This window comes from Aquarana catesbeiana, linkage group LG07, assembly GCF_042186555.1.
Source record: "Aquarana catesbeiana isolate 2022-GZ linkage group LG07, ASM4218655v1, whole genome shotgun sequence".
NCBI lineage: Eukaryota > Metazoa > Chordata > Amphibia > Anura > Ranidae > Aquarana > Aquarana catesbeiana.
The window spans coordinates 327,628,445-327,649,259 of NC_133330.1; the positions used below are offsets into that span (position 1 = coordinate 327,628,445).

Genomic DNA, 20,815 nt, shown 5'->3' on the forward strand with positions numbered 1-20,815 from the left:
CCATCAGTGCCACATATCAGTGCCCATTGTCAGTGCCCGTCAGTGCCCGCACATTTATGCCACCTCATCGGTGCCGCTGTATCAGTGCCTGTCAGTGCCACCTTATCAGTGCCCATCAGTGAAAGAGAAAACTTACTTATTTACAAATTTTTTTAACAGAAACAAAGGCAAAACTTTTATTTTTTTCAAAATTTTCAGTATTTTTTTATTTGTTTAGCAAAAAATAAAAACCGCAGAGATGATCAAATACCACCAAAAGAAAGCTCTATTTGTGGGAACAAAATGATAAAAATTTAGTTTGGGTACAGTGATGGATGACCGCGCAATTGTCATTCAAACTGCGACAGCGCTGAAAGCTGAAAATTGGACTGGGCAGGAAGGTGTCTACGTGCCCAGTATTGAAGTGATTAAGCTGGCCATAGATGGGTCAAATCTTGGCAGGTTCAGCAGGGACCAACCGAGAATTGAACCATGTATGGACAGGCTGAAAGTACCCAAGTTGATCGATCAATCAACTTGGGTACGACCAGTCTGTTGGATTTTACATGTGATTGATGTTAGCGGCCACTATAACTGCTAGCAGTAATCACGGTGTTCTCCCAGTGGGGACAGCTTCACAATCCCCCCTACCCCAGGAGAACACAATGGCTCCACGGGAGGGATTCAGTGTTGATGGGGAATCAAGCAATTTTCTTTCCTGCTACCCATGATTGCAGAAAATAAAAAATGCTCTGTCTATGGCCGACTTAGGGGACCAATTACCCACAGTAACTAAACACATTGTTTTCTTTGCAAAAAATTAAACCTGATTAGTTTCTACAAGCACCAGCTCCAACTCCACCAACTGTTCACAAGCCCCATTCTCAGTCTGCTGTGTACTGCCACCAAGTGCACTTCATCTGAACTATTACCTGAAATCTCTCACACGGAAAGGACTTTGATCAGGCCAATAGAGCTGAAATCACACAGTTTATTTGCAGTGCACCATTTGTTTGTGATTGTCATTTTTTTCTCTCTTGATTCCCAGCCAAAGACAATACTGCAGTCTGCATGGGTTGAGCCCCATATTGATTAGTATTTTGAAAGAACTGTAAGAAAACAGAAGAAGAAATATGGCACTTATAATCAATCAAATCTTTGGTTATCAGCACAATGATCCTGATATGATGAGGCATTTGGAATGTCCACTGGTTCCAAAAGTGGTTGCTTTCTTTGCTCTAGAGCTCAGGCTCAGGACAGAACACTCTGTATGCAGTTATACAACCAATCCTGTCTCTCGTTCACTGCCATGATGTGCTGAGACACCTGCGAAAAAGATAAGCTGATGTTAGTTCCCGGCTTCATGTTGGTATTAAAACCTTGGTTAGAGACTAACTTGGTTTGAGAGCGTTTTGCAAGACAAGCCAAATTTTTAAATAAATTTTGACTTGATGATATATAAGCGATGTTTTGATACACAAGTAGCGTCATGTCACTACTGAGTATAAAAGAGAAGAGAGGCGCCTATAAGTGTAGCAATATGGTTACATTTATTGAAGGTACAACATTTAGCAACTCACATGGTTGATGAATAAAACAGGCACATCTAAGTATACAGGCATCCGGGGTAAAGCTGTCCACATAGACCATCCCCCGCACCGCCTTCAACGTTGTCCCTTCCACACTGCGCTCCACGAGCGGTTCAAGCCTCACTTTCAGATCGCTCTACTGCAGGGTAGTCTTCCCGGTCACGATTGCAGACTGACAGCTGGCGGTGTGGAGGATAGTCTATGTGGACAGTTTTACTCCGGATGCCTGCATACTTAGATGTGCCTGTTTTAATCATCAACCATGTGAGTTGCTAAATGTTGTACTTTCATTAAATGTAACAATATTGCTACACTAATGCCCCGTACACACGATCGGACATTCCGACAACAAAATCCATGGATTTTTTCCGACGGATGTTGGCTCAAACTTGTCTTGCATACACACAAATCTTGCCGGAAATTCCAAACGTCAAGAACGCGGTGACATACAACACATAGGACGAGCTGAGAAAAATGAAGTTCAATAGCCAGTGCGGCTCTTCTGCTTGATTCCGAGCATGTGTGGAGCTTTGTGCATCGGAATTGTGTACACACGATCGCAATTTATGACAACCGATTTTGTTGTCGGAAAATTTGAGATTCAGATCTCAAATTTTGTGTGACGGAAATTCCGATGGAAAATGTCTGATGGAGCCTACACATGGTAGGAATTTCCAACAAAAAGCTCCCATCGGACATTTTCCGTAGGAAAATCCGACCGTGTGTACGCGGCATTAGAGGCTCCTCTCTTCTCTTTTATACTCTCGAGCTCCTGCTGGATTTTGCTCCTAATCCCTTTGTGGAGGCTTCCATTTGTGGATGGACATTTTATGGTCACATTGCTATAATCTTTCTATATGGACTATAAACTGAAGGACTTATGAATAAATGGTTGTGAAACGAATCATTTGAGTTTCCGTTATTTCTTATGGGGAAATTCGCTTTGATATACAAGTGCTTTGGATTACAAGCATGTTTCTGGAACGAATTAAGCTCGCAATCCAAGGTTTTACTGTAAGTCATTTCTGGATATGCAGAATATCTGGCTAGGGGGAATATTTAACAATATGATTAGAGAAAGGAATCTCCCCTCAAAAAAAAAAATGGGACTTTTTAGGCTCAAGGAATGTGCAAAGGACAGGAATAATAGTATTAAATATACTGTATTCATTAGTATCTTATTTAACAATATGAGGTCATGATGATGTCATATATATATTTTCTAGTGTATTACTGGTTTATTGGCATTCTCTTTGTGTCTTTGCCATGATAAAGAGGGCTTGAGAGTCACTGAGGCTCTGGTCTCTGCTGGGAACTGCAGAGTGTATGATCTGCCGTTACAAAAAGGTTAGGGTGCAAGCCATTGAAACGCTGGTGACTGCACTTAGGGATCAGTTTATAGCGCAGCGGTATGTATGGCCTTATCGTGGCCAAATCACAAATTTTACAGCACACTTACCAGCCAACAGAACATTGGCAGATGAAGGCATCCAGTGTGCCCCCCCACACCAAATCAGTGAACAAGCTATACAAAAAGATGGCTACCATCCCATCCTATAACTGGCCTTTGCAGTAAGGTGCACATGGAAGGGCAACGCGCATCACACACAAACAAATATTTCCCAGCACACTTACCAGCCAGCCTGCAAACAAACTAAACTGACCTTGTCTAACAATTCACCCGTGGTTGCAGGAAAGAAAATCCTTCCGTCTATGACTCGCCTTACTGGGGGGGGAGAGGGATTGGGGCCCAGTAATTGTACCTGCACTCACCCTTCGAAAAAGCCATTTCACATTTCAATATATACACATACTCCAAATAAAAAATTAGGTAATAAGCAATAACATGATGTCTTCTCCAGTGACGGCCCGTCCATTAGGGGCGCAGGGGCGTTGCCCCCCTAATTCACGCGCCCGGCCCCTAATCCACATGCAGGGCACCAGATGCATGGATTCCAATGGGTTTTTTTTTTTTAAGAACGTGATTAGAGCTGGAGGCTTTAATTGGCTTCAAAAAATGGTGGGCTCAGAGCGCAGAGCACTGCGCTCCGAGCCCAACCAGTTGTGTGACAATAGCGAATAAATATTCACTATTGTCTTCCTGATTCTCCTCCCGGCCAATCAAGAAGCTGGTTTTGAGACCCGATTGGCCAGGGAGTCTTAGGACCCACTTCCTGTTTGGCCAAGAGGAGAATCAACGGCCCCGGAGCTTGGAAGAGTTAGGGAGCAGCTCAGCCAGCAGTCCTCTCCAGCCGTGACTCGGCTCCTTCTTCCAGGGACGGCTCACCCACAGCCACAGTCTGCATTCTCCAGCTCGGACAGTGAAGGGGAGATCAGTGTCATTCCGGGACTTGTCATCTGCCTCCTATCGCCTCATCACCATTCGTCCTTCTCCCCCCCCCCAAAGTATTAAGCACCAGCCGCCACTGGTCTTCTAGGCTTGTGCTGCCTGCCTACTCATATTTAGGAACAATGTCAAAACTACGAATTACTGACAGAGGAATAAAACCCATCAATTTAACTCTTTCTAAAAACATTCATGTTGTGAAAGAGAACTGTCACAGTTGCTTGTGATTTCAACCAATTACTTGTGCAGCACCATGGTAACTGCATATCAAGTAGCGCCTAAGATGGCAGCTTCCTTGGCTGTAAAGGATACAAGGGTTGGGTTCCAATTTAAGCTGGCCATACACTAGTTGAATTTTATTAGAAACAAATTTATTTTAAAAACATTTGTTTGATTTTCTAATCATTAGTAGGAATAACGATGGCTGTTTTTTGACCACAGCTATGAGAAATTTCAAAAGAGCAGGATGGAAATTTTTTCTCGAATAACCAAAATTATAAGTGTATGCGGTTTTCATTTGAGAAATTATATTAAATTCCAAAATTGATTGTTAAAAGTGAAAATAAAGTACTTTCCGACAACATTCGCCGAGTCATCGAATGTACTGACTGAGAATTTACGTGCAAATATTTGTGCAAACGTTCATTCCAAAATATACTATTGTATGGCCAGTTTTATTTCCAGTGGTTGACGGCATGATAAGCTGTATTGTTAACAACAGGAGACATTTTAATTGCAGGGAGATTCAACAAGAGATTGAATTGATTTAGACTAGAGGTACACGTGAATACAGCTTTCAGTGTGTTTGATCATAAAGATGAATTATCAGAAAATGACATTTACCACGGTGGATTTTGCTGGCACTTCCACAGCAAACACGCTGAGTCCTCGGCTGCTGACACAGTTCTTGCTCTGGTCATTGTTCACCTGCATCATGATCTTCTTATCCAACTGCAAGCAGGACAGGGGGACAGGTGGGTGTTAGTACAGAGCAAAGTGGGATCCGCTCTACAGGAAAAAACATGTCCGCTCACTAAGGCTCCGTTCACACTTGTGAGACTCCAAAATGGCGCAACTTTGGATGGGTGCAACTTGGATGCGACTTTGACCAATGATAATGGACAACTGTTGCACAACTGTTGCATGTATAATATTCAGGTGTGCCTTTTATGTGACTTTTGAGGGTTTACATTGCAGTCTATGGCACTCAAGTCACATGAAAGTCAGACCAAAGTAGTGCAGGAACTGTTTTAAAGTTGCTGTGACTTTAAGCTGCACATATTTGAATGGTTGTCATTTAAAAACATGGGGTGTGACTTGTCATGCGACTTTAGTGTCCAAAGTCACATGACTGAAATGAATTATATACCTTGACGACCACCCTGGTTATGCAGGCAGACCAAAAATGGGGTCACAGTTGTTTATACATTCTCTTACAATGGCAAGTCGCGCAAGTGTGAACAGAGCCCAAGGGGGAGGTTTACTAAACCTGGAACACTCAGAATCTGGTGCAGCTGTGCAAAGTAATCGATCAGCTTCTAACTTCAGCTTGTTCAATGAAGCTTTGACAATAAAACCTGGAAGCCGATTGGTTTCTCTGCAGAGCTGCACCAGATTTTTCATTCTCCAGAGTCCGAATGGACTTTTTAAAAGGTCACTATGTATACCAAATGTAAATACATTTCATACCTTAAGCCCGGGTTCACACTATACCGGGCTGCGGGTTGCACAGGAGCACTGTGCGTCCCTGTTCCCCGTTTCAGGGACGAATCAGGGCTGATTCTATGCCTGAATTCGGCCCTGAAACGGAGCCAAAGACGCACAGCGTTTTTGTGCAGTGCACTCTGCAGCTGCCCCGGAGATATGTAAACCGGCTCCATAGGGAGCCAGTCACATTCTCCAACTATGCAAATTAGATGCGGGGAAACGCACATCTAATTCGCATAGGTGTGAACCCGGGCTTAGGCTGGGTTTACACTATTGCGAATAGGATGCTTATTTCCCCGCATCCAATTCGCATGTCAGGATTGTGACCGGCTTTCTATGTAGCCAGTTCACACATGGTTTGATGAGTGTTATGTAAAGAGCCTGGACTGATCGGAAATGCCGATTGTGAGGCTGTTAATGCTACCAAGAGAAGGTGGTGGGTTGTATGAGGAACTCCATATTAATGGCCATGGTTTTGAAATAGAATGTCTAACAGGCTCATATAGGTATGATGGTAGGGATGCCACCTCATCCCTTTAAACCCGAACATATATGAATTGCACAGGTTCTGAGGCTAATTTAATGCAGATAAGGCCCCAAGTGAGTTTAATTATCACCTCAATCACACACAGAACCTGTGTAATTAATATGTGTTTGGTTTTAAAGGGATGAGGTGGCAACCCTATATGATGGTCAGGTGTCCCCAAACCCTTGGCCATATACTGTAGTGTAGGAATAAAGGTTATAAGAAGTAGTTTTGCAATTATTAAAGAAAAGCTATCTATCTCCAGCCATTGCACTAGCTGTGTACAAACCTTATTCTCAATAATAGAAGTAATTCTGGTGTCATTCTTGTATGTGTAGATGATAACGCTTTCATAATTTTCCATGGGCTTTCCTTCTCCTTTCAGAATTGCAGACTTACAAAGCACCTTCTGCAGCTGCCGATTGCTGGATGCCATGCTCACAACGCTCAGTCTGGGCTTGCACTTTTCTGCATAAATATCAATAATGAATGGACATGCCTGCAAAACAAAATTAAACAAGATTGTATCCAAGATACAAAGCCTGCCTGCTGGATGCTCCATTTCCAACTAGGGATATAGGTTGGCTTTTTCTTAAAGAGATACTGTATAATGCCCATTCAAGTGTCTGTGCAAAGGAGTTCCAACTACCTGCGTTGCAGCTTGCACCAGAATCCCCAGTGTCAGCTGGTGACGCCACTCGTCGTGTGGCAGAGCACGGGCCTGGCGACTGGTTACCGGACCTGAGTCTAGTTGCATGGGAGGAGATCACATCTTCTCATACCTGGAAGCACCGGGTAGTTTTACCAGCTGAGGCAGCAGTAGGAGCAACAGGGGAGTGCTTGCAAGGAGGGTATTAGCGGGTCGGTGGGGGGGGGTGCCCTTTACATAGACACTGTAATTCTGCACTGCATGGGCAAGGTGACAGAGTCTCTTTTTAGAGTATATCTAAAGCTAACACTATTTTTAAATAAAAGAAGGTAATTTTCTATAAGTTTTTTTGTCCTCTCTGCCCCATTGCGAGACTTCCCTTAGGCCCGTTTCACATTGATGCAGTGTGGAATTTGCAGCAAATTCTGTGCGGTTTCCTCACTGCATCAACATCGCACCCCGTTCATGCGAACCGCTGTGGGTGTGTATGTTAAGTTAACAACACCCCAAAAGCTGTTCTCAAAACACAGTGCCATTTGCAGAATCGGATTCTGGTGAAGCAAAAAAAAAAAAAGGGTCCTGCACGATTTTGGTGTGAATGTGGTGCAATTTAAGCCATACAGAATGAATGTCACAAATTGGATTGCTGCAGAATCTCATGGTATTTGACCAGGAATGGGGTACGATTCCTGTCCAAATCTCATGCAGTTACTGAACCGCATCAGCGTGTACCAGGCCTGAAAGTGGAACTTTAGTCAGAAAATTAAGTCCTGCTAGATCACTTCAGGCCGGCCCCTTTTGCAGGTATAGATATGTAAAACATTAAAAATAAGTGTCTATACCAGCGGTTCTCAACCTGGGGGTCAAATGATGATTTGCCAGGGGTCACCGAATCCTGGGCTGTTCCTGAAGCCCGCGCCGCTCTCCAGCCTTTTTGCATCCGCCCAGCAGGGCTTTTCCTGGAACCCGCGGCTGCCCACTCAGCCTCTTTGCAGCCGCCCATTCAGTTCACGGCATGGCTGAGGGGCAGAGACTTGAGGTCAGCTGACTGGTGAGGAATGTGAAGTGGGAGGGGCTGGAGGAGACCCTATCTCCTGATTTCGGCATAGGTGTCACTGCTACCACACAACACAAAGTCGGAGACACAGTGAGTAACACCTACCTGTGATTATAGTTGCCATTAAAAGTCCCCACTACAGTTCTCAGATCAGCAGATGACCTTCATCAAGAGCACCTAAGTTGGCTGATCAGAACTCCCCCCAGCACGGCCACTCATCACATTCCCCCCACCCTTCCACCAAGGAGTAAGAGAAGGAATAATAATAGAGAATACATGGAAGGGAGAGGAAAAGAGGGGGAGGAACAAAGAAAAAGGGGAGAGAAAGAATAAGAGAAAAAAACACGAAAGACGGCTAGAGAGAGGGTTGGGGAAAAAAACAAGAAATTAGAAAAGAGAGAGAGAAAAGGGAAAGAAAGGAGAACAAAGAAAGAGAAAGAGTGGTACATCCTAGAATGTATCATAAGGGGTTTTAATACTGTACGAGTGGAAAGGACTCAGGGAGCGCTAAATATCCATGGGTTAGGGGTGCAAATGACTTGTCTTGCCTTGGGTGCTGACAACCCACGCTACGAAAATAATTTTACTGTTAGGGGTCCTCACAACTTGGGGAATTTTATCAAGGGGTCACGGTACTAGAAAGGTTGAGAACCACTGGTCTATACTGTTTAAAATCCAGCAGTATACTGTCTCACCCCGCTCTGCACATGCTCAGTTGCTTTCTATTTTTCGGCAATGTGCCAAATTTGGAGAGGCCAGGCTGCTCTGCTGACAGCCTAAACATTTACTGCTGTTCAGGGGCTCTGTGCTTCAGCAAAATGGTGGCCTCCAGCAAGAAGAAACAGGGAGCAATGCTGGAGGCAATTTACAGCACACACTAATTTTGGTAGCATAAATATTAATGTGGAATGTAGGTTTCTTGCTAAAAAACATTATTCTTTATCAAGTTATGGGTAATGTTCCACTTTAGCTTGTTGTCCTGTAGAGCCCATGGGATGTGATAGGAAAAGTCTCCAAAAGGAAGGGAAATGCCCCTTTAGAAAGTTGTCACTATAACAACAAGGGTCCCCATTGGAAGGTTATCACTCTATTGATGTTCTTGGTAACAACTCAAGATGCTCGACCTACATTTTTAATAAAAAAATGTGGCTTTAGATGCACTTTAAATGATTATTATTATACAGGATTTATATAGGACCAACAGTTTGCGCAGCGCTTTACAATATAATGGGAGATCGTACAGTTACAATACATTTCAATACAGAAGGAATAGGAGGGCTCTGCTGATGAAGCTTCATCTTTTTAAACCACACACAGCATTCTACCTCTGTCAGTTCTAGGGCCTTGTTGTAACCCATGGACTGCAGCGTCACCCAGAGGTCACTTGGGTCCCCTTCTCGGTCATTTGCCTCCATAAGGTTCAGATCCGCAAAACCTTTCCTCGTAAGCTCGTTTTTCTTTGTTTCGAAATTCTCTGTAGAAAAGTCAAGCAAATAAAAATACATCAACTGGGGTAAAGACCAACTATAACCTACAGCAGCCGAAACAAATTTAATTTGTATTGTTTCCTTTAACATAATTATATTACATGTTGATCCTGCCAGTAAGTCTGTTATTTTTCCTGAAAGGGATGCTTACAATGGTCAGATTTTATTTACATGCTTTAGGCCTTCTAAAACGCAAAAATGTTGCTATAAGGCCTCCTTCAGTACTATAGCATTCACCTGTGCAAGGGCTGTGCACACACTGTCTACATTCATGGCCAGGCACCCGCAAGAACAGTGTCCATGAAGTCGGTGTTTCCCAATTGACATGAATGGGACTGCCTGCATAAGGATGCATGGAACACCTGTGCATTCCCATGGGGGCAAATACGGCCCTCACACGGGTGTACGCTGTAGTATGCCAGTGTAAATGAGGCCTATCTGCTTAAAAAGTGTTAACTGGAGATTATTTGCCTCTTAGGACTCATTTACGCTTGCTTTGACCTCAACACACATTAAAGCGCCTACTGCTTCAACATGCTTTTTTATGATGTGTTTTTGATGCTTCAGTGTGTGCATTGTGATGCCCTGCGTGTGTTTTCTATGTGTTTAAAAGGGGCCCCAGTAGAACCCGGCTCAGTAGTACCACCTCTCAGCAGATCCCCAGCTTATTAGTACCCCTGTTCAGCAGATCCCCTGCTCAGTAGCACTTCCAGCTCTGCTGATGCCCCCCTCAGTGGTATCCCCAGCTTTGCTGATCACCCGCTCAGAATTAACCCCCAGCTCTGTTGATCCTCCGCTCAGTAGTAACCCCTAGCTCTGCTGATCTCCCACTCAGTAGTAACCCCTCAGCTCTGTTGATCCCCCGCTCAGTAGTAACCCCTAACTCTGCTGATCTCCCACTCAGTAGTAACCCCCAGCTCTATTGATCCCCCGCTCAGTAGTAACTGCCAGCTCTGCTGATCTCCCACTAAGTAGTAAATCCCAGCTCTGTTGATCCCCTGCTCAGTAGTAACCCCCAGCTCTGCTGGTCCTCTGGTTTGCTGATCCTCCTCTCTCTCTATTCCCTGCCCGCTATATTGCTATCATGCTACGCACCACGTGTGACAATGCTAATTCCTCCTGCTCTGGGTCCCCAACTCTGCTGATCCTCTGCCCCTCAATCCTTTCTCTCCGGGTTCCACTCACCTTCCACTATAGCGTGTCGTCTGCTAGTTGCTTGTCTCTGGTCCGGACCCCACTCACCTTCCTGCTGCTACACGCTGCACACAAGATGTGACGTCTGCACCAGACACTTCCAGAATATATACACATGAACTGGAAATGACTGGTGATGACGCCTTTTCGGTTCGCTTGTTGTTTTACCAGTGCATCCTGGGATATCTCATTCCTGCAATACCGCCAAAACAAAGCAAAGCTAAAGCTGAATAAAAGCCTCTTAGAAGCTGCAGGTGCTGTAAGCAAGCTTCTGTGGAGACTTTGGAGACGCTTTGAAGCACCTAGAAAGCGACATGGGGTATAATCAGTGAAGTGCAGTAAAGCAAATGCAACATATTAACAGGACTGTTAGCTTTATTTAGTGACAGTTGCTTTGATTGGCATTCAGAGCGCTTTAAAAAAGCGAGGGCCGTGCACACACTGTCTACATTCATGGCCATGCACCTGCACCAACAGTGTCCGTGAAGTCGGTGTATCCCAATTGACATGAATGGGACTGCCTGCATAATGATGCATGGAACACCATTCTCATGGGGGCAAACATGGCCCCCACACCTGAACTGCTGAAAAAAGTTGCACCGGAGGGGGCTGAAATCCCACTGTCAAAACCGGACTGCACATATGTGAACCAGGTCCTATGGCGAGAAACTGTCACATGACACTAAAAATAGTTATCAGTGTGTACTTGAGAAAAAGTATTGGTATTCGTACTCGGTCTTTAAAAAAACGCCATCGGTGCATCCCTAGTGTGCATGTAAGGCAGAGATTTCCTGAATTTTTTTTTTTTTTTTTTTTATGTCTTTGCATGGAGGCCTCAATCCTGGAGTCCCTGTAAGCACAGGAACCTCCATGCTGGAGTCCCTAGAAGTACAGAGACTCCAATCTCCGAGTTCCTGTTAGCCAATAAACCTCAATCCCAGAGTTCTTATCCTGAATCCTGGAAGTCCCTGCATGCATGAAGACCTCTAACACAGAGTCCTTGCAAGCAATGAGACCTCAATCCCAGACTCACATCAAGTGCAGAGACCTTAATTTTGAAGTCCCTGCAAACACAGCTACCTCAATACTGGAGCCCCTATAAGCACAAAAACCTTAGAAGTCCCTGCAAGCACAGAGACTTCAATCCCAGAGTCCTTACGAGCACAGACACCTAAATCACAGCACAGAGACCTTAAACCCAGGGTTCCTGCAACCATGGAGACCTCAATCCCAGATTCCCTACAAGCACAGAATCCTGGAGTTCCTACCAGTACAGAGACCTCAATCCCAGAGTCCCCGCAAGCACTGAGATATTAAAACAATACTAAAGGCAATTTTTTTTGGTAATTAAAATAATAAACATGTTATACTCACCTGTTCTGTGCAATTGTTTTGCACAGAGCGTCCCCAAACCTCCTCTTCCCTGGCTGGAGCTGTCTGATCCTCCTCTTCTGTATGTGCCCACAGAGCAAGTGCTTGTTATTGAGGCAGGCGTTGCAGGCTCAATCCCAAACCAGGCAGTGTGCGTCTAAAGACACACATAGCGAGCTGCCCCCCGCTCTGTCCTCACTGGATTTAATTAAAAAAATAAAAACAAAAACCGGTATAAATAAAAAAAAAAAAAAAAAGGGTAGGCTCGATGGACCACTTGGTCTTTTTCTGCCGTCATTTTTTTATGTTTTTCTAACAGCAGGAGGAGAGAAAGAGAGCAGTGCTCTCTGGGCACGGTGCTGGATCGAGAATTGGGCTCAGGTAAGTATTTAGAGGGTTCTAGAAGAGCAAATCATGGAAGGTTTTTTTCTTAACGCAGAAAATGCATTAAGGCAAAAAAAAAAAAAAACCTTTAGCCTTTAGAACCACTTTAAACCAAGAGTTCTATGAAGCATGGAGACCTCAAACCTGGAGTCCTTGAAAGCAAAGAGACCTTAGTCCTGCAAGTACAGAGACCTCAATCCTCAAGTCTATGTAAGCACAGAGGCCTTAAACCTGGAGTTCCTGGAAGCAGGGAGACCTCAATCCCGGAGTCCTTGAAAGGACATACAGGTAGACCTCAATCCTGGAGTCCTTGCAAGCACATAGACCTTAATCCTGGGGTCCTTGTAAGCACAGAGACCCAATTTCTGGAGTCCCTACAAGCATAAAGACCTCAATCCTGGAGTCCTTATAAAAAAAAGACCTAAATTCTGCAGCCCTGCAATTACAGGGACCTCACTCCTGGATTCCCTGCAAGCAAAGAGACCTTAAACCCAGAGTTCCTGGAAGCAGGGAGACCTCAAACCTGGAGTCCATGCAAGCACAGAGACCCAATTTCTGGAATCCCTACAAGCATTGAGACCTTAATCCTGGAGACCCTGCAAGCGCAGAGACCCTAAACCCAGAGTTCCTAGAGGCAGGGAGATCTCAATCCTGGAGTCCCTGCAAGCACAGGGACCTCAATCCTGGAGTCCCTGCACAAACACAGAGACCTCAATCCTGGAGTCCATGCAAGCACAGAGACACAATTTCTGGAATCCCTACAAGCATTGAGACCTCAATCCCGGAGACCCTGCAAGCACCTGTGCTAAACCCAGTTCCCAATTACAGGGACCTCACTCCCGGATTCCCGCAAGCAAAGAGACCTTAAACCCAGAGTTCCTGGAAGCAGGGAGATCTCAATCCTGGAGTCCTTGCAAGCACAGAGACACTATTTCTGGAGTCCCTACAAGCATAGAGACCTCAATCCTGGAGTCCCTGCAAGCAAAGAGACCTCAATCCTGGAGTCCCTGCAAGTACAGAGATTCTAAACCCAGAGTCCCTATAAGCATAAAGACCTCAATCGTGGAGTACTTTCAAGCACAGCGACCAAATTTCTGGAGTCCCTACAGACAGAGACCTCAATGCTGGAGTCCCTGCAACCACAGAGATCTGAACTCGCAACAAAACGTTGCATTATTCAATACTCCGTCACCTACCAAAACCTAAAATATCTTCCCTGGGTAAATAGATCCTTTAACAATGAATAAGCTACACTGTCTTATGAGCTTATTGCAGGGTTCCTGCAACCATGGAGACCTCAATCCCAGATTCCCTACAAGCGCAGAATCCTAGAGTTCCTACCAGCACAGAGACCTAAATCCTGGAGTCCCTATCAGTACAGAGACCTCAATCCCAGAGTCCCCGCAAGCACTGAGATATTAAAACAATACTAAAGGCAATTTTTTTTGGTAATTAAAATAATAAACATGTTATACTCACCTGTTCTGTGCAATTGTTTTGCACAGAGCGTCCCCAAACCTCCTCTTCCCTGGCTGGAGCTGTCTGATCCTCCTCTTCTGTATGTGCCCACAGAGCAAGCGCTTGTTATTGAGGCAGGCATTGCAGGCTCACTCCCAAACCAGGCAGTGTGCGTCTAAAGACACACATAGCGAGCTGCCCCCCGCTCTGTCCTCACTGGATTTAATTAAAAAAATAAAAACAAAAACAGGTATAAATGAAAAAAAAAAAAAGGGTAGGCTCGATGGACCACTTGGTCTTTTTCTGCCGTCACTTTTTTTATATGTTTTTCTAACAGCAGGAGGAGAGAAAGAGCAGTGCTCTCTGGGCACAGTGCTGGATCGAGAATTGGGCTCAGGTAAGTATTTAGAGGGGTCTAGAAGAGCAAATTGTGGAAGGTTTTTTTCTTAACGCAGAAAATGCATTAAGGCAAAAAAAAAAAAAAAAACCTTTAGCCTTTAGAACCACTTTAAACCAAGAGTTCTATGAAGCATGGAGACCTCAAACCTGGAGTCCTTGAAAGCAAAGAGACCTTAGTCCTGCAAGTACAGAGACCTCAATCCTCAAGTCTATGTAAGCACAGAAGCCTTAAACCTGGAGTTCCTGGAAGCAGGGAGACCTCAATCCCGGAGTCCTTGGAAGCACATAGACCTCAATCCTGGAGTCCTTGAAAGGACATAGACCTCAATCCTGGAGTCCTTGCAAGCACATAGACCTTAATCCTGGGGTCCTTGTAAGCACAGAGACCCAATTTCTGGAGTCCCTACAAGCATAAAGACCTCAATCCTGAAGTCCTTATAAAAAAAGACCTCAATTCTGCAGCCCTGCAATTACAGGGACCTCACTCCTGGATTCCCTGCAAGCAAAGAGACCTTAAACCCAGAGTTCCTGGAAGCAGGGAGACCTCAATCCCGGAGTCCATGCAAGCACAGAGACCCAATTTATGGAATCCCTACAAGCATTGAGATCTTGATCCTGGAGACCCTGCAAGCGCAGAGACCCTAAACCCAGAGTTCCTAGAGGCAGGGAGATCTCAATCCTGGAGTCCCTGCAAGCACAGGGACCTCAATCCTGGAGTCCCTGCACAAACACAGAGACCTCAATCCTGGAGTCCATGCAAGCACAGAGACACAATTTCTGGAATCCCTACAAGCATTGAGACCTCAATCCCGGAGACCCTGCAAGCATCTGTGCTAAACCCAGTTCCCAATTACAGGGACCTCACTCCCGGATTCCCTGCAAGCAAAGAGACCTTAAATCCAGAGTTCCTGGAAGCAGGGAGATCTCAATCCTGGAGTCCTTGCAAGCACAGAGACACTATTTCTGGAGTCCCTACAAGCATAGAGACCTCAATCCTGGAGTCCCTGCAAGTACAGAGATTCTAAACCCAGAGTCCCTATAAGCATAAAGACCTCAATCGTGGAGTACTTTCAAGCACAGCGACCAAATTTCTGGAGTCCCTACAGACAGAGACCTCAATGCTGGAGTCCCTGCAACCACAGAGATCTGAACTCGCAACAAAACGTTGCATTATTCAATACTCTGTCACCTACCAAAACCTAAAATATCTTCCCTGGGTAGATAGATCCTTTAACAATGAATAAGCTACACTGTCTTATGAGCTACGAACTATGTCAAGTCAGCACTGCTTAGCCAGGGTATCTCCTGTACATCTTTAATCAGAAAAATCTGTTGTGACTTTGATCTTGTTATTTTCTTGTCTATGATGAGAAGCTGGATGAATAGTGAAGTAAATGATGTTAAGTTTTTCCCTCTGCCGTTCGAGGAAGAAGGTGCGATGATAGCGGGTGATATTAAGGTCACATTGTAATAAATGTTGGAAGCGCCTGGCCTTTATGCCAAAAGCTTTTTTTCTCCAACATCTTGCTGAAAGGTTAAAAGAAAAGTAATTCAATTCTAATGCATTCTTAATAGAAAACCATAAAAATGCAAATGTTTTGCTCAGAATTAGTGGACGTTTTACGGCCTGTAATATACCATGTATTATCGGGAAGATAGTGCTACGTATTTAAATCTGTTCTAGATTATCTCTCAATAACACACTTTTTTCCGTTAAACAACTGTATTAAGTGACTCCATTAATACAAAAGAGACAACTCTTGGCAAGGTGAATAAAACACAAACACCGAAGGCAACGGGGACGCACCTTTGCAAACCTCCCAGGCATCATCGTCACATTTCTCACCGCTGGTTCGCATCTCGAAGAAATTATATTCCTCCAGGCTGAGAGAGCCATTGCCGTCTAAATCAATGATGTCAAACATGTCGGACAGAGCAGATCTGGAAAAAAAAAAAAGAGGAAGAATATTGTAATGTGTAGCAAGCTCCTTGGTTTATAACTTTAAAATACATTTCCTACACGATCGGCCTGTGGCACTTCCTTTAAATTTTATTGTGCGAATGTCAGATGCTAACATTAGAGTGCCTTATTTTCAAATCTATCAAGTTAAAGAGGACCTGTACTATGGAAGCTGTGCCCAAAAAAGCAGGCAGAGGACAAAGGACTAGTCACCAGTATTGCCTAGAGGCTCCCTGCAGCTGATCAATTCCTCAGTACTGACTGACCATGTATTTTTCTGCATTGTATCTCTGTATGAAGGCAGCCATATTGGTAGAAGAAGGCTTTGCATCCTCGTGTTAAAGCCGCCTCTCTGATGACTGGTGGGGTGATGATGAAAAAGAAGCAGGAGATGTGGAGGAAACACAGTTTCAAAGACAGGATGGAACAGAAGCAGGGGGATCCTTGAACTGCATGTAATGAGGTATGGCTTTCACTCCAGTAAGGAGAACAGTGAACACAGAGATTTGGGGAGACTAGCAGTCAGACAGCAGTACCTTAGGTCATTGGTCGCCAATCTTTTGGACCTCACGGACCACTACATTCACTGAATCCCACTGCCCAATAACAAGAATTTTACATGCCTTATACACACAATGCTCCGGCTCTCTGCCCCCCTCTGAGGGAGCCTATTAAGTTGTTTTTCAAGCCAACACATACTGATGCTAAATATCTTAATATGTTAAATATGATCTGGGCGTATTGACTTTAAAGTGGAACTTTACCCATAACCCCTTGATAAAAAAAAAATTTTCTTTAGCAAGGAACATACATTCAACATTAATGATTACACTACCAACATTAGTGTGTGCTGTAAATTGCCTCCAGCATTGCTCCAACAATTGGTCAATATAGCAAAACAGTGAAGGAGATTGCGGCCATAAGGCTGATACTATTGATTGACCTGGATGACCAACATGGCATTAGTCCAGTAACGAAGGGTTAGGTTCCGTTAGGAAGAGAAATAAGTAGAAAAGAGAAAAGGAAAGGAGGAGGGGAGAAGGAGGAGAGGAGCAGGAGGAGGAGAAGGAGGAAAAGAGCTGGTGAGGGGGAGAAGGAGGAAAGGAGCTGGTGAGGGGGAGGGTGTGACACAGGTAGTGTCCACTGGGAGGCAACTTATTCAGCTGTCAGGCTCGCTGAGGAAATTGTTGAATGTCGGTATGTGAGCCATGGGCTCCAAATTTTAGGAAATTTGGTGTGAGTAGTAGTAAGAATATTAGTCAATTGCTCGTTAATAAAAATGCCAGATTCGACTTCTGAAAAATGGGTGAATTGCTTCCTCCACACCTTAGTGATTGTAAATTTAGAAGCTAGCAGAACAAAGTGGGCCAACTGGAATGGAAATTTAGTAATGTTCAGGGGTTTAAAATGGAGGACGGCCAGCCAAAGGTCCTTCGTAAGCGGCGTTCCAAGTACTGAACACAACAGTGAGAAGACCCTGGACCAGAAGAGGCCCAGCATAGGGCAGGTCAACCAAATCCTCGGAAGCATAGGCCTGAGTATCCAAGGACAATATGGGCTAGTCTGGAGGGGACCATGTACCAGCTGGCCATCACTTTATAGGCGGATGCCAGGGTAGGAAGCAGTGGAGAACCAAATGGCCTACTAGTCCAAAGCAGACCTGTGGGCCTTCAAATCTTTCTCCTACCAACTTACATAGGCATGAGCTGTTGGCGTGGGTAATGGGTTAAGCTGGGAGCATCCTACAAAGATAAGCTTTTAAGCCAGTGTGGTGCGGTAGCAGGTATGTTCAAAGATAGTAAGCGATGTGGAAAGGTCTTCATCTGCAATGAGACCAGCGATCCAGTGCCTAATCTGCAAATATTGGAAGAGCTCAGTCGCTGGACCTTTGAAACGCTCTCTGATGGTTTGACTTGAGAGAATTGAGTCCTTCTCCAGAAATAAAAGTGAATATTAAACCTGTGCATGGTCCACCAGCAAAAGGAGATAGGAGAGTTGAGACCTGGTGGAAAGAAGGGGTGGCCCGTGAGAGGAAGCAAAGAGAGATATAGGGAGAAAGTAAACTGCTGGAGTATTTAACATCATCCCAAACTTGTAATGTGTGTTTCATGAGAGGGATCAATGTAGGGGGACATAGAGATGGGGGCATCCACGGTAGGGATTGTATGTTGGAGTGCATTTTCAATGTGGAGTAAATGTGGGGGCATAATGTAAACTGGCCCTTTGTGCAGCTTTGTGCATCTGCGAGCAGGCAGTCCCATTCATGTATATTGGAACACAGCAGCTGTATAGACACATTAGCTGCTCCCAGTTTAACATATGTGTGGGTGCGTGCATGTCTCTGAATGCAGACAGTGTGAATTTGGGGACATGCATCCACACCCACGCCGTTGTCAAAATGGGAGCAGCGGCTATGTTGGTGCAGCCGCTGTGTCCCAACAGACATGAATGAGACTGAGGCAAGCATGGCCCTTTGCACAGACATTTGCTTATTATGCCCTTGTGAATGAGGTCTATGTGCTGATACAAATTTTACAATGATTTGAATTTTCCTGATGATGTTGGAATCTTTGTTAGATTGGAGGATAATTTGTTCCATCCATGGTCCAATATAAAGGAGCACCTGGAACAGTGTTGGCAACCTACCAAATTGATATTTACTGACACAACACCCAAAATTTACTGGCACATGGGATTTTTTAATTTTTAATTTTGAATACATTTGCAAAGATTTCAAACAAACTTCTTTCACGTTGTCATTACGGGGTATTTGTATAAAAGGAAAATAATGAAAAAAACCACACACACAAAATCCCCCCCCCCCCCAAAAAAAGGGAAAAGGGAGGGGCAATTTTAACCCCCCCCTTTTAGCATATAAATAAAAACTGTTTTTCTTTTTCCATACATCTATATTCTGGCAAAGGTAACTCCTAACTCAGTCCCATATCCATATGGTCAAGCCCCGGCTTCCAAATAGTATCAAACCTCTTAGATAAATTCCTCATAAAGAAAACATACCTCTCGTAGGAGATGGATCTATTCAGATCAAATATCCAATCAGATATAGTCGGAGGGTAAGGGGAGGTCCACCTAATGGCAATTTGTCTCCAAGCCACAAAGAGCGCTCGTGCAACAGTAAACCACCTTAGTGGTTTAAGCACTGAGTTTTTTTTTTTTTTTGAAGGTTTACAACCACTTTAATCTGCACAGCCTTCTCTCCATTTTGCAGTATAAAAAATATGGCTGTGACGCTCGGCTCGAAGCTGTGCATGTGCAGTTCCGGTCTGGATCTGGTCAAGACCATCAAAGTGCCTGCTACAGTGTGTTCGGGCAGCGCCAGCGGGGGGCGGGTCTCGTGAAGGGCATGCCGTGTGATGGCGTGGTGCAAGAGAGCGGAGCGGAGCAGGCAGGGCCTCGCGTGCGGGTCTACAGAATAGGAGCAAAGCAAGCGAGGAGTGGGACTGTCAGTGCTGTTAGGACCGGAGTGGCCTGAAGGGACCACCTGGTATGGAAAGAGACTGTTGCTGCGACTCAGGAGGGGACATGACAATGAAAGCACAATTGCGGCAGGAGGCAGCAATGAAACTAGGGGGTGGGACTTTAAATGAAACTCATGATGACAAAATGAATATATTGGTGGAAAATACGATTGTTTATTAAAACATAAAAACCATGTTTAATAACATTGAGTCACATATACAAAAAAGAATCGCATCCATAAACATGTTTCCGGCACCGACGTCCTCGGGTGGCCTACGGCAATTGGCATCCTCCTTCCTTGTGTACACATATTTGTAAGTTATCTTGCTTGAATGGTTTTGGTTTGGGAGGGTATCTACCCAACCCCCCCCCCCCCCACCTTGACATAGCTAACTTACTTAGCCAGTTCATTCTCTTATTGCAGATACCACATATGTCTGCTCCTGAAGAGCGGCTTAAAGCCACGAAACGCGTCAAGCTACTTGACACTGTGTTCCTCAGCTACACAATTATCATGATATGTGTTCATAATTTTTACCTTGATAGGGTCCCAAGATTGTTGACTGTACAGATGCTATCTTCTTAACCTTTTTACTTTACCTTGAATTTTGGTGGACCCCTCAATATTATCATGTATATCCTTGTTTGTAAACATGTTATCACTAGTTCTTATCTAATTTGAAATTGGCACTATGTTTATGGATGCGATTCTTTTTTGTATATGTGACTCAATGTCATTAAACATGGTTTTTATGTTTTAATAAACAATCTTATTTTCCACCAATATATTCATTTTGTCATCATGAGTTTCATTTAAAGTCCCACCCCTTAGTTTCACTGCTGCCTCCTGCCGCAATTGTGCTTTCATTGTCAGAGTGACAGGGATGGAGGCACATGGCTTTACCCAGTCATGGCCTCATATAAAGTCCCAACTTCCCCTCCCCCAAATTTTAGTCAGGAGAGGACATGTCGTGATGGTGAGATGTCATCATCATCTGTGTTGCTGCACACCACTGTCAGTGTCACTGTGAGAGCCAGTTTCATGTGTGTTCGGCGCCCATTTCAATTCCTTGCCCTCCCCAGTCCTGTCCCTGAACTACTTACTTACTATATCGAAAATAAAATAAGAACTTTGTTTTTTGCCTTTATACAGTGCATTCACGGCGCTTCACTTTTTCCACATTTTGTTATCTTATAGCCTTTTCCAAAATGAAATACCTTAGATCGA

General features: G+C 44.4%; 1 protein-coding gene across 2 annotated transcripts in view; it reads right to left on the reverse strand.

The window, feature by feature from the left end:
* Positions 1–956: 956 nt before the first annotated feature.
* EFCAB7 (EF-hand calcium binding domain 7) overlaps positions 957–20,815 on the reverse strand; it is a 106,313-nt gene continuing 86,454 nt past the window's right edge. For both annotated transcript variants that reach the window (XM_073593814.1, XM_073593813.1), the window contains exons 10-14: positions 15,955–16,088; positions 9,180–9,328; positions 6,438–6,647; positions 4,759–4,866; positions 957–1,305 (exon numbers count right to left, since the gene is read on the reverse strand). In XM_073593814.1, the coding sequence (XP_073449915.1) occupies positions 1,231–1,305; positions 4,759–4,866; positions 6,438–6,647; positions 9,180–9,328; positions 15,955–16,088 (676 nt within the window). In that variant the 3' untranslated portion in view covers positions 957–1,230. The remainder of the gene's footprint in view (positions 1,306–4,758; positions 4,867–6,437; positions 6,648–9,179; positions 9,329–15,954; positions 16,089–20,815) is intronic.